This window comes from Salvelinus namaycush, chromosome 30 (assembly GCF_016432855.1).
Source record: "Salvelinus namaycush isolate Seneca chromosome 30, SaNama_1.0, whole genome shotgun sequence".
In the NCBI taxonomy this organism is placed as follows: domain Eukaryota; kingdom Metazoa; phylum Chordata; class Actinopteri; order Salmoniformes; family Salmonidae; genus Salvelinus; species Salvelinus namaycush.
This window is the reverse complement of record NC_052336.1, coordinates 2325184-2340904: the sequence shown is the minus strand read 5'-3', so window position 1 is coordinate 2340904 and position 15721 is coordinate 2325184. Positions and strand designations below refer to the sequence as shown.

The window sequence follows — 15721 nt, the reverse complement described above, 5'->3', positions numbered from 1 at the left end:
TTTCATATGGGTTGGGATGAGAGGGTATGCAGGTATTTCGGGGTGTTTCATATGGGTTGGGATGAGAGGGTATGCAGGTATTTCAGGGTTTTTCATATGGGTTGGGATGAGAGGCTATGCAGGTATTTTGGGGTGTTTCATATGGGTTGGGGTGATATTTCATGGTATTGAGATGAAATTGTGTGCTATGCAGGTATTTAATGGTAATTAATATGTCCATGTTGTTCTTATTAGGTATGGACCAAACATCCTCCTTAACAGCGTAGAGGGGTACCAGAGAACATCCGTGTGGCACTGCCTCCAACGAGAGAAAGGAGAGAAAGAGGGAGGGGAGAAAGCTGAGGCCAGCGCCATCCGAGACTTTGACAACAGCGTTGTCAGCGGTTTCCAGCTCGCCACCCTCTCTGGTCCAATGTGCGAGGAGCCCCTCATGGGCGTCTGCTTCTCTGTGGAGAGATGGGACATGAACTTCCCCACCCAGCGCACCCACCTGGCCTCTGTGACTGAAGAAGACTCCAACTCCCTTGATGCATCTGTTTCCAAAAGCCCCGGTGAGGCTGCAGGACAGCAGGAGGCCTCAGGCAAGGCAGGGGGAGCGGGTGAGACGCCTTCCCAGGCAGAGGGTGCCGTTGCTGAGGCGAGCCATGGGAGACGCAGGGCGGAGGTTGGGGCCGGGCTAGTGGACTGCTACGGGCCGTTCTCTGGCCAGCTCATAGCTGCTGTGAAGGAGGCTTGTCGGCACGCGTTCCAGGCCAAACCTCAGAGACTCATGGCTGCTATGTACACCTGTGAAATCATGGCTACAGCAGAGGTGTTAGGTAAGAGGCTTAGCAGTACACACGGCAGAACACACAGACACACGGCAGAACACAGACACACGGCAGAACACGCAGACACACGGCAGAACACGCAGACACACGGCAGAACACGCAGACACACGGCAGAACACGCAGACACACGGCAGAACACGCAGACACACGGCAGAACACGCAGACACACGGCAGAACACGCAGACACACGGCAGAACACGCAGACACACGGCAGAACACGCAGACACACGGCAGAACACGCAGACACACGGCAGAACACGCAGACACACGGCAGAACACGCAGACACACGGCAGAACACGCAGACACACGGCAGAACACGCAGACACACGGCAGAACACGCAGACACACACAGACACACAATATAACACACGGACACACACACACACAGGCACACACAATATAACACACGGACACACACACACACACACACACACACACACACACACACACACACACACACACACACACACACACACAATATAACACACAGACACACACACACACGATAGAACACACGCTGGGCAAAACACAAACTAACCACTGAGGTCTTAGGTAAATAGCTAAAACACAAACTAACCACTGAGGTCTTAGGTAAATAGCTAAAACACAAACTATCCACTGAGGTCTTAGGTAAATAGCTAAAACACAAACTAACCACTGAGGTCTTAGGTAAATAGCTAAAACACAAACTAACCACTGAGGTCTTAGGTAAATAGCTAAAACACAAACTAACCACTGAGGTCTTAGGTAAATAGCTAAAACACAAACTAACCACTGAGGTCTTAGGTAAATAGCTAAAACACAAACTAACCACTGAGGTCTTAGGTAAATAGCTAAAACACAAACTAACCACTGAGGTCTTAGGTAAATAGCTAAAACACAAACTAACCACTGAGGTCTTAGGTAAATAGCTAAAACACAAACTATCCACTGAGGTCTTAGGTAAATAGCTAAAACACAAACTATCCACTGAGGTCTTAGGTAAATAGCTAAAACACAAACTAACCGCTGAGGTCTTAGGTAAATAGCTAAAACACAAACTAACCGCTGAGGTCTTAGGTAAATAGCTAAAACACAAACTAACCACTGAGGTCTTAGGTAAATAGCTAAAACACAAACTAACCACTGAGGTCTTAGGTAAATAGCTAAAACACAAACTAACCACTGAGGTCTTAGGTAAATAGCTAAAACACAAACTAACCACTGAGGTCTTAGGTAAATAGCTAAAACACAAACTAACCACTGAGGTCTTAGGTAAATAGCTAAAACACAAACTAACCGCTGAGGTCTTAGGTAAATAGCTAAAACACAAACTAACCACTGAGGTCTTAGGTAAATAGCTAAAACACAAACTAACCACTGAGGTCTTAGGTAAATAGCTAAAACACAAACTAACCACTGAGGTCTTAGGTAAATAGCTAAAACACAAACTAACCACTGAGGTCTTAGGTAAATAGCTAAAACACAAACTATCCACTGAGGTCTTAGGTAAATAGCTAAAACACAAACTAACCACTGAGGTCTTAGGTAAATAGCTAAAACACAAACTAACCACTGAGGTCTTAGGTAAATAGCTAAAACACAAACTAACCACTGAGGTCTTAGGTAAATAGCTAAAACACAAACTAACCGCTGAGGTCTTAGGTAAATAGCTAAAACACAAACTAACCACTGAGGTCTTAGGTAAATAGCTAAAACACAAACTAACCACTGAGGTCTTAGGTAAATAGCTAAAACACAAACTATCCACTGAGGTCTTAGGTAAATAGCTAAAACACAAACTATCCACTGAGGTCTTAGGTAAATAGCTAAAACACAAACTAACCACTGAGGTCTTAGGTAAATAGCTAAAACACAACACACACACCTTCAGATCTGCTTCTTCAATCTTTCCTGGAGGCATTACTGCTTTCTAAACCACACAGGAGGAGGAGGAGGGAAATATAGCAGCTTCTATTCAGATACAAATGACTGATACATCTTGTCAGGACATTCAAGCCACAACATGACAGCTAAACTACCAAGAATGTTACACCAGGTGGAGGGTGAAGTTGCTGCACAAAACTCACATTCTAGTGTGATAGGAGTCCATTGGACTGGTATATTATCCCATCCCCGGTGTAGGGAAGACATCTCTTAACTCGTCCACTGAAACACAGAGTAAAGATTTATGATGGTACAGTATTGGTTGATATTTAAATAGCCATCAGTAGCCGGCTACCACCCGGTTACTCAACCCCGCACCTTAGAGGCTGCTGCCCTATATTCACTGGCCACTTTAATAATGGAACACTAGTCACTTTAATAATGTTTACATACTGCTTTACTCATCTCATATGTATATTCTGTATCTCTATTCTACTGTATTTAGTCAATGCCACTCCAACATTACTCGTCCTAATATTTATATATTTCTTAACTCCATTCTTTTACTTTAGTTTTGTGTGTATTGTTGTGAATTGTTAGATATTACTGCACTGTTGGAGCTAGAAACACAAGCATTTCGCTACACCCGCAATAGCATCTACTAAATGTGTGTATATGACCAATAAAATGTGATTTGACAACCCGCATTATTACTATCTATGCTCTAGAACTATTCTAATGTGTGTCTTTGTAGTGTAACTGATCACCAACTCTTGTTTTCTAAGGTTGGTCCCAAATGGCACCCTATTCCCTGTATAGTGCACTACTTTTGGTCATCATTAAGATTCAAATGAGCCTTGCCCAACTTCTGTTCCGGATAATCAATAAACAGATAATAAACCATATCTAAACAGCACGTTTAGCAGTCACATCCATTTACAGCCAGCCAAATCAACACCAGAATTAAGTGTGTTATTATGAGCCCATTGCAGAAACAATAGGACTTTTTACTCACTTCTGCAACGCTAGCATCCCTTTAAATGGGGCGTTTGTCACGCTCTCCTACTAGCCTGTTGTGAATACCAATGCTATCCGCTCTATATACCCCCATTAGGAGAACTTAGTTTCATTGGTATCGATGAATGTGATCCATATTTTAATTCCATGGTGTATATTATAGTAGATGTTGGTTGCGTAACATTTAGTGTAGAAATAGACTTCATCAATACTTTCATTACATCGTGTCCATTATTTAGATCTGATCAATAGTTGGATTAGATCATGCATAAATAGATTGTATACATAGTTGGATTAGATTGTGTGTGTGAATCGATGTGGTCAATCATTTGATTAGATTGCTAGCCACACTGAATACATGGCCAGAGTACACGTTAAGCCACTTCTACTAATTATCGTGTTTGTGTGTGTGTCCAGGTCGTGTGTACGGGGTCCTGGGGAAGAGGGAGGGCCGAGTGTTACAGGAGGAGATGAAGGAGGGGACAGAGATGTTCATCATCAAGGCCGTCCTTCCTGTGGCCGAGAGCTTCGGATTCGCTGACGAGATACGCAAGAGAACCAGTGGATTGGCTAGTCCACAACTGGTCTTCAGCCACTGGGAGGTGAGGCGCGCTCACACATACACCCTGTCGTGTGCATCCTTGTGCAGACACACACACAGCAGGCATACAACTCACACACAGCAGGCATACAACACACACACAGACAAAAACACATGCAAGGCTCACTCCGTGAAGGGGTTGTGAGCTGCAACTCATCAGTCTGAAAACAGGTGCTTGTATTTTTAGCTCTTAATAATTTAATGGTTTTTCATAAATGAAGGAATAAAGGAAATCACAATACTGAACTAGGGTCAGTGTTTATTTCACCCTTGTCTCTGGAACTCATAGCCCTGTTCCCTATTAGTTCCAGTATGAGGTGAATCTTAACTAGTCTCCCATTGACATCAATACATGACTTCTCTGACCATCTCTGGCTCATCCTTATTATACCCCTTTTATATACAGACAAAAATCCCACTTCTTTACCATACCACCTTCTGTATACCTTCTTGTTTTGGGGCGGCAGGTAGCCTAGTGGTTAGAGCATTGGGCCAGTAACCGAAAGGTTGCTAGATCGACTCCCCAAGCTGACAAGGTAAAAATCTGTTGTTCTGCCCCTGAACAAGGTAGTTAACCCACTGTTCCTAGGCCGTCATTGTAAATAAGAATTTGTTCTTAACTGACTTGCCTAGTTAAATAAAAGTTCAATATAAAATACATTGTTTATATCTGGGGCAAGTGGTCAAAAACATGGTATATTAAAACCCACCTCAAAACCAAGTCAAGTTTTTTTCACAGACCCTGTAACCAAAAAACAGGTATCGGGTCTGAAAATGTGTCTCTGTAGACCTTTCCTGAACTTGTGGACTGTAGACATTGAAACCTCAAACAACTGTCTTTTCAATTTGTGCATCCAAATTGGCCCCCTATTCCCTATATAGAGCGCTAGTTTTGACCTGGGCACCCTATTCCCTATATAGAGCACTAGTTTTGACCTGGGCACCCTATTCTCTATATAGAGCGCTAGTTTTGACCTGGGCACCCTATTCCCAATATAGTACACTACTTTTGTCCTGGTAACTCTATTCTCTAATCCCTATAAAGAGCACCATTATTTATTTTTTTTGCCATCAGATATATTATAACTGCTTTCTACCGTGTTTTAGAAGTCTGAGAGCTCTGTTATCGGAGTTCTGTACAGCTGCCAATTTTCCCCCTGTGCTTCCTACTAGCGTTTTTTCCATCCTCCATTCTTCTCCCCTGCTACCGTGTACACATGATGCTTTTCCTTCAGAAAAACATGCATCATAACATTTGGTTCATTTGCACAATTTCTCTCGTTCACATACACTTGTAAATGTCCTCATTCACCGAAAATGACATTCGGTAACTACTAGCTATACTTGTATAACTTTATGAGCTGGATCTGCTTGTCTTTGCAATTAGTTTGTTCATTTTTGCTTATTAGCATTTACCTAACAAGGTATATGTGATTTCGCTATTACTTGTGCTAATTTTGTTAGCATTCCAATGGGCTTTTTGTTTTTAGCGCCCCTTTGTGTACAATGCCGGTAAATCCGTAAATCCCAGGATGGCAGAAGAACAGTATGACAGAAGACGAACAGTATGAACCTCTCAAGCCCAATGCAATGTACTCTAGTTTTATCATTTATTTTATACAGTCATTTTTGCCCATCTTTATCAAGGGGGTCAAAAATGTCAGACCCCACTGTATCTATGTCATGGGTATGTGTATTACGTGTTTCTTATTTGGTGTGTGTGTGTGTGTGTGTGTGTGTGTGTGTGTGTGTGTGTGTGTGTGTGTGTGTGTGTGTGTGTGTGTGTGTGTGTGTGTGTGTGTGTGTGTGTGTGTGTGTGTGTGTGTGTGTGTGTGTGTGTGTGCTCCTGTCTGTCTGAGGGTTTAAGTGGTTATTGTTCAAGGTCGGCTAATTTAATTGGCCAAGAGCGCCGGTGAGCGTGTGCAGCCCGGTGTTTCTCTCACACACACACACACACACACACACACACACACAAGCCTAGTGAACAGCTTTACGGTCTGACCTGATGTCACACTGCCAGGCAGAAGAGACACCACACACACACACTGCTTTTATTTGTTATTATTATCTATATTATTCTTTTTTATTATAAACGCTGTTGGGAAAGAGCTCTCAAGGTAAGAATGTTACTGTATTGTTTTACACCTGTTGTATCCTCGGCACATGGTGAATAAACGTTGAAACTTGAAACTAGATGTGACACACACGCTATGCAAATTCATTACAACACACAGCATGTCACTCAGTATTAGATTCCCCCGTTGCTCCACACACCCACCCCCTACCAGCACATTGTTGTCAGCCTTTGTGTGTGAGCTTCATTAAAACAGGTCTGTCCAGTTTAATTTACATTACTCTGTCATTATCTGCAGCAGTTAGATAGTTACTCCATAGACAATCATGACAACATAGATAGTTACTCCATAGACAATCATGACAACATAGATAGTTACTCCATAGACAATCATGACAACATAGATAGTTACTCCAAAGACAATCATGACAACATAGATAGTTACTCCATAGACAATCATGACAACATAGATAGTTACTCCATAGACGATCATGACAACATAGATAGTTACTCCATAGACAGTCATGACAACATAGATAGTTACTCCATAGGTAGTCATGACAACATAGACAGTTACTCCATAGACGATCATGACAACATGGATAGTTACTCCATAGGTAGTCATGACAACATAGATAGTTACTCCATAGGTAGTCATGACAACATAGACAGTTACTCCATAGACGATCATGACAACATGGACAGTTACTCCATAGACGATCATGACAACATAGATAGTTACTCCATAGGTAGTCATGACATGGATAGTTACTCCATAGACGATCATGACAACATAGACAGTTACTCCATAGACAATCATGACATGGCGGCGTAGTGTGTTACTGATGGTAGGCTTTGTTACTTTGGTCCCAGCTCTCTGCAGGTCATTCACTAGGTCCCCCCGTGTGGTTCTGGGATTTTTGCTCACCGTTCTTGTGATCATTTTGACCCCACGGGGTGAGATCTTGCGTGGAGCCCCAGATCGAGGGAGATTATCAGTGGTCTTGTATGTCTTCCATTTCCTAATAATTGCTCCCACAGTTGATTTCTTCAAACCAAGCTGCTTACCTATTGCAGATTCAGTCTTCCCAGCCTGGTGCAGGTCTACAATTTTGTTTCTGGTGTCCTTTGACAGCTCTTTGGTCTTGGCCATAGTGGAGTTTGGAGTGTGACTGTTTGAGGTTGTGGACAGGTGTCTTTTATACTGATAACAAGTTCAAACAGGTGCCATTAATACAGGTAACGAGTGGAGGACAGAGGAGCCTCTTAAAGAAGAAGTTACAGGTCTGTGAGAGCCAGAAATCTTGCTTGTTTGTAGGTGACCAAATACTTATTTTCCACCATAATTTGCAAATAAATTCATAAAAAATCCTACAATGTGATTTTCTGGATTTTTTTTCTCATTTTGTCTGTCATAGTTGAAGTGTACCTATGATGGAAAATTACAGGCCTCTCTCATCTTTTTAAGTGGGAGAACTTGCACAATTGGTGGCTTACTAAATACTTTTTTGCCCCACTGTAGATAGTTACTCCATAGACGATCATGACAACATGGATGGTTACTCCATAGACGATCATGACAACATGGATGGTTACTCCATAGACAGTCATGACAACATGGATGGTTACTCCATAGACAGTCATGACAACATGGATGGTTACTCCATAGACAGTCATGACAACATGGATGGTTACTCCATAGACAGTCATGACAACATGGATGGTCACTCCATAGACAGTCATGACAACATGGATGGTTACTCCATAGACGATCATGACAACATAGATAGTTACTCCATAGACGATCATGACAACATAGATAGTTACTCCATAGACAGTCATGACAACATGGATGGTTACTCCATAGACAGTCATGACAACATGGATGGTTACTCCATAGACAGTCATGACAACATGGATGGTTACTACATAGACGATCATGACATGGATAGTTACTACATAGACAGTCATGACAACATGGATGACAACATGGATGGTCACTCCATAGACAGTCATGACAACATAGATAGTCACTCCATAGACAGTCAAGACAACATGGATGGTTACTCCATAGACAATCATGACAACATGGATGGTCACTCCATAGACAATCATGACATGGATAGTTACTACATAGACGACCATGACAACATGGATGGTTACTCCATAGACAATCATGACAACATGGATGGTTACTCCATAGACCATCATGACATGGATAGTTACTCCATAGACAGTCATGACAACATGGATGGTCACTCCATAGACAGTCATGACAACATGGATGGTCACTCCATAGACAATCATGACATGGATAGTTACTACATAGACAGTCATGACAACATGGATGGTCACTCCATAGACAGTCATGACAACATAGATAGTTACTCCATAGACAGTCATGACAACATGGATTGTTACTCCATAGACAGTCATGACAACATGGATAGTTACTCCATAGACGATCATGACAACATGGATAGTTACTCCATAGACAGTCAAGACACCATGGATGGTTACTCCATAGACAATCATGACAACATGGATGGTCACTCCATAGACATTCATGACATGGATAGTTACTACATAGACGACCATGACAACATGGATGGTTACTCCATAGACAATCATGACAACATGGATGGTTACTCCATAGACCATCATGACATGGATAGTTACTCCATAGACAGTCATGACAACATGGATGGTCACTCCATAGACAGTCATGACAACATAGATAGTTACTCCATAGACAGTCATGACAACATGGATGGTTACTCCATAGACAGTCATGACAACATGGATTGTTACTCCATAGACAGTCATGACAACATGGATAGTTACTCCATAGACAGGCATGACAACATAGACAGTTACTCCATAGACAATCATGACAACATAGATAGTTACTCCATAGACAATCATGACAACATAGATAGTTACTCCATAGACAATCATGACAACATAGATAGTTACTCCATAGACAATCATGACAACATAGATAGTTACTCCATAGACAGGCATGACAACATAGATAGTTACTCCATAGACAGTCATGACAACATGGATGGTTACTCCATAGACGATCATGACAACATGGATGGTTACTCCATAGACGATCATGACAACATAGATAGTTACTCCATAGACGATCATGACAACATGGATGGTTACTCCATAGACGATCATGACAACATGGATAGTTACTCCATAGACAGTCATGACAACATGGATGGTTACTCCATAGAGGATCATGACAACATGAATGGTTACTCCATAGACAGTCATGACAACATGGATGGTTACTCCATAGACAGTCATGACAACATGGATGGTTACTCCATAGACAGTCATGACAACATAGATAGTTACTCCATAGACGATCATGACAACATGGATGGTTACTCCATAGACGATCATGACAACATGGATGGTTACTCCATAGACGGTTATGACAACATGGATGGTCACTCCATAGACGATCATGACAACATGGATGGTCACTCCATAGACGATCATGACAACATGGATGGTCACTCCATAGACAGTCATGACAACATGGATGGTTACTCCATAGACGATCATGACAACATAGATAGTTACTCCATAGACGATCATGACAACATAGATAGTTACTCCATAGACAGTCATGACAACATGGATGGTTACTCCATAGACGATCATGACATGGATAGTTACTACATAGACAGTCATGACAACATGGATGACACCATGGATGGTCACTCCATAGACAGTCATGACAACATAGATAGTCACTCCATAGACAGTCAAGACAACATGGATGGTTACTCCATAGACAATCATGACAACATGGATGGTCACTCCATAGACAATCATGACATGGATAGTTACTACATAGACGATCACGACAACATGGATGGTTACTCCATAGACAATCATGACAACATGGATGGTTACTCCATAGACCATCATGACATGGATAGTTACTCCATAGACAGTCATGACAACATGGATGGTCACTCCATAGACAGTCATGACAACATGGATGGTCACTCCATAGACAATCATGACATGGGTAGTTACTACATAGACAGTCATGACAACATGGATGGTCACTCCATAGACAGTCATGACAACATAGATAGTTACTCCATAAACAGTCATGACATGGATAGTTACTCCATAGACAGTCATGCCAACATAGATAGTTACTCCATAGACAGTCATGACATGGATAGTTACTCCATAGACAGTCATGACAACATAGATAGTTACTCCATAGACAGTCATGACAACATGGATTGTTACTCCATAGACAGTCATGACAACATGGATAGTTACTACATAGACAATCATGACAACATGGATGGTTACTACATAGACGATCATGACATGGATAGTTACTCCATAGACAGTCATGACAACATGGATGACAACATGGATGGTCACTCCATAGACAGTCATGACAACATAGATAGTTACTCCATAGACAGTCATGACATGGATAGTTACTCCATAGACAGTCATGACAGCATAGATAGTTACTCCATAGACATTCATGACATGGATAGTTACTCCATAGACAGTCATGACATGGATGGTTACTCCATAGACAGTCATGACAACATAGATAGTTACTCCATAGATAGTCATGACATGGATAGTTACTCCATAGACAGTCATGACAACATAGATAGTTACTTCATAGACAGTCATGACAACATGGATGGTTACTTCATAGGCAGTCATGACAACATGGATGGTTACTCCATAGACGATCATGACAACATAGATAGTTACTCCATAGACAATCATGACAACATGGATGGTTACTCCATAGACAGTCATGACAACATAGATAGTTACTCCATAGACAATCATGACAACATGGATGGTTACTCCATAGACAATCATGACAACATGGATGGTTACTCCATAGACGATCATGACAACATAGATAGTTACTCCATAGACAATCATGACAACATGGATGGTTACTCCATAGACGATCATGACAACATAGATAGTTACTCCATAGACAATCATGACAACATGGATGGTTACTCCATAGACAATCATGACAACATGGATGGTTACTCCATAGACGATCATGACAACATAGATAGTTACTCCATAGACAATAACAATGGGGTTTTAGTAGACTCCAACTTGCTTCTATCTGAATCTATTCTATACATCTAGTCTATTAAATTAGATGCAAGCTACTGTTAGCATTTAGTTTATCATTGATTTTCTATGGACTTCATATTTATTTAACATATGAATAGTGTTTAGTGACAGAGAGAGAGCTCTTCTGTGAGTGTTGTATTGTTGTGTTAGCTATGTGTGTAATGTTATGGATTTACATTAGATTAGCATGAGAAAGAGGTTGTGACAATAACTTTTTTCCTCCCTTTGTGTTGTAGTTCAGGGACTAGCATCTGCTGTGTGTGTGTGTGTGTGTGTGTGTGTGTGTGTGTGTGTGTGTGTGTGTGTGTGTGTGTGTGTGTGTGTGTGTGTGTGTGTGTGTGTGTGTGTGTGTGTGTGTGTGTGTGTGTGTGTGTGTGTGTGTGTGTGTTTTCATTCAGGCTAATGTAGGTGAGGCCCACTGACACGCTTCATGGAGCACAGTGACAAAAGCTCTCTCTCTCTCTCTCTCACTCACAAACACACACACAGCAGTGAGACAAAGGCCCCTGTAAAGATAAGTAACCGAAGGGATGCACACAACAGGGGCCGCAGAGAGCAGATTAAATCAAAGACCTGTGTGTGTCTTTGCTTGTGTGCGCTCGTGCATACTAGTGTGTTCGTGTGTTTCAGCCCCCCTGTTGGTACCTTCCCCCCGTTACAGTTAGAGCTGAGCCCCCGCCACTCTAACCCTGCACACGTACACACACAATGAAACACACACCCTTTCGCCCTACTGGACCCAATTGTGCCGAAGTGTGTGTGTGTGTGTGTGTGTGTGTGTGCGTGCAACCTCGTAATCTGTCTGGTGTTGTTCCTCCTCTACCATCTGTTGCCTGCAACCAGAGTCTGTCACTCGGGGCCCCTAACGGCCAGGTGCAGGGGCCCACGTACACACTGGTACAGTAATTGTGGCATGGTGTGTGTGTGAAGCAGCAGAAGGCATTGCCTCATCTCCTCAGCAGGTTGCACATAGCCAGGCCCTCCTCAACAAACACACACAGTCTCTCTCCTCTAGAACACAGTGACACAGTGTTGATCTGGATGTCTGTGTGACTGACTGCTTTGGAAGAACACATGTATCTCTATAACCTCCCCTACTGTCAGAGCCTGATGGAGGCAGAGAGGGGGAGGGGGGTGGAGAAAGAGCCAGGTAGGGAGCTAGAGGGGGAGAGAGGGGAGGGGGGTGGAGAAAGAGCCAGGTAGGGAGAGAGCCAGGTAGGGAGCTAGAGGGGGAGAGAGGGGGAGGTAGAGGGAGAAAGAGCCAGGTAGGGAGCTAGAGGGGGAGAGAGGGGGAGGTAGAGGGAGAAAGAGCCAGGTAAGGAGCTGGAGGGGGAGAGAGGGGAGGGGGGTGGAGAAAGAGCCAGGTAGGGAGAGAGCCAGGTAGGGAGCTAGAGGGGGAGAGAGGGGGAGGTAGAGGGAGAAAGACAGGGAGCAGCTGAGTTGGATAACAGTAGCCATGATCCCTTCCTTGTCTGCCACCACTGCTGAGCAAAGCTTAGCCAAGACTGGGTTCTTTGTCATGTGGGGTAGATTCCAGTGTCCGCTCCATGCTTTACATCTGTTCATGTTTATGGGTCAGGGCCCGTATCCACAAAGTGTCTCAGGGTAGGAGTGCTGATCTAGGATCTGTTTAGCCTTTTCAGTCATAAAGAATAAGATAATATGGACAGGGTTGACCTGACTCTGAGATGTTTTGGGGATACAGGTCCTGATATTTGTATCTATAGTCCATTTAATGAAGCATTATCCTGCTCAGGGGTGGACTTCAAACTAAATCTGTCTTTATGTACTTCAAACTAAATCTGTCTTTATGTATTTTAAACTAAATCGCTCTCTCTCTGTCTCTGTGTGTGTCTCTCTGTGTGTCTCTCTGTGTCTCAAGGTGATCTCCAGTGATCCGTCCTGGGTTCCTACCACAGAAGAGGAGTACCTCCACTTTGGAGAGAAGGCTGATTCCGCCAATCAGGCTCTGAAATACATGAACGGTGTTCGCCGGCGTAAAGGACTGTACGTGGAGGAGAAGATAGTGGAGCACGGCGAGAAACAGAGAACACTGAGCAAGAACAAATAGGCCTGTGTGTGTTTCCTGATTGACTCCTACCAACACACACCCGAGACAGACATCATAAAGAGCATCCAGTGGATACTGTCCCCCATCGCTACACCATCATCACCCCTCTAACTGTCACTCAAAATGAGCCACTGATGCTTTTATATTACAGAGCAGTATTGCTGAAAACCTCCTTAGAAAATGTTTTTTAGTCCAGAACTAGACTTAATCTGTGTCTAGGAAACCGGCCCAATGGGTTTTAATAGCTGGACATTCAGCTGTGTCTTTACCAGGGAGAATCCCTTTCAGCTATGCATAATTGACGAGTGTTCCCGTTCAAATCCAGTTTTGCTGTTAAGTGAAGTGGCTTGAATTAATTTCTGCTCTCAACCTAATTGAATTGCAGTACCCAGCCCCCTGAAGAGCGGCATTTAATTTGGAAAAACAGAAATATGATGCAAAGGGGGATTGTAAAAAATTTTATTATTTGGGGACAGCGCTAGCGAGCTATAGCCTTGTTGATATGCTATGTTGAGAGCTCTGGGTAAGGTATCTGTGTACAAGACGAGCTATAGCCTTGTTGATATGCTATGTTGAGAGCTCTGGGTAAGGTATCTGTGTACAAGACGAGCTATAGCCTTGTTGATATGCTATGTTGAGAGCTCTGGGTAAGGTATCTGTGTACAAGACATAAAGCAAAATGTACAGTATTTACCAGAAAGCAATAAATAAAGAAAACTGTGTGTTTTTTGTTTCATTAATCAGGAGTGATATGTGTGTCGGTCATTCTTGAGATGTGGTGGCATTTGGACATGGCATTTTGGAAATTAATTACTTCATGTTTCTAGATTTAATTTAATTTAAATGTATTTGGGTACATCTTCCCATTCTAAATCAAATAATATGGCAGCTTAATGACGTAAAATAATTGTTACCATTATGATAACATGCCAGCAGTAGGAGTAGCAACACAAAGGACGGTAACACCAATGACACATTTTAGGTAATTGAGGATTTTACTAGATGGGGCCACAGATGTTCATTAACACTTTTTAAAATAATTTACTAAAGTGATATAATTCATCATTTTGCTCACAATTTCCCTTAATTTACATTGAGTAATACCAATAACACTTTTTATTCAGACATACCAAAGTAATAATTGAATCCTGAAATGTATCATTTCTGCAGATTAGAGGGTGTGTGTTCCCCTAGGACAATTATGAGACAGTTTGCCATCACTGGGAAACTCCTTGCACTTCAATCAATGTACCAGAACAACTGTCTAGAGTTGGTCTACAATTTCTCCCTCTTCCCCTATTTCTCCACTCCTCTTACAGACCTGTTCCCATTGTGTTGTCTGACCCCTGTCCTTCCCGCCCACTCATCTCCCCTTTTTCCTCCCCTCCCCCACTCCTTCCCCTCTCCACCAAGAAAACAAAGGAGATCAACGGTTATTGAGGTGTGTGCGCACACACGTGTGAAGTAACAGGAGACCGCACAAAATAGTTAAAACACACTGGCCCATGGCTGAGCTTGATTGGTAATGGGGTGAAGGATTGTGATTTAGTATGTCCATCTAATGGTCGTCACACCAGGAAAGGGCTTCCTGGGGGGAAAAAGACGTTTCAAGATTCATTTTGGCACGGGGTGCATCTCGATAGTCTAAAGTAGCCTCCTCTGCTTGTTCCCTCCATCTGCACTGTTCAGCAAATTGACCAAAGCAATATGGAAGATGCCTTCCAGGACTTTACTTTCACCTGACAAGTTCTTTCACATCAGTTCATATGACGGGAAGGAAATTGTGGCCATTCAATCTATTTTGTCTTGCGTATAACATGTATTTTTGTGATGGTACAGCTATGATGTCCATATACAAATGTGTCCTTGTGGACCATAAGATCTATCTTATCTTCCCTTATCATTTAAATGGGTTGTTTACCCAGAAACCACATTTGCCCACTTTTCCTGTTCTTGTAGATACTACATTTACATTACATTTTAGTCATTTAGCAGACGCTCTTATCCAGAGCGACTTACAGTAGAGTGCATACATTTTTATTACATTTTACATACTGAGACAAGGATATCCTACCGGCCAAACCCTCCC

At 42.5% G+C, this 15721-nt stretch overlaps 1 protein-coding gene across 1 annotated transcript in view; it reads left to right on the top strand.

The window, feature by feature from the left end:
* The window catches only part of LOC120024762 (elongation factor-like GTPase 1), a 31771-nt gene extending 17389 nt beyond the window's left edge, over positions 1 to 14382 (top strand). Inside the window, exons 7-9 of the mRNA XM_038969048.1 lie at positions 235 to 818; positions 4132 to 4316; positions 13444 to 14382. Of these exons, the coding sequence (XP_038824976.1) occupies positions 235 to 818; positions 4132 to 4316; positions 13444 to 13632 (958 nt within the window). The 3' untranslated portion in view covers positions 13633 to 14382. The remainder of the gene's footprint in view (positions 1 to 234; positions 819 to 4131; positions 4317 to 13443) is intronic.
* The last annotated feature ends 1339 nt before the right edge of the window (positions 14383 to 15721 follow it).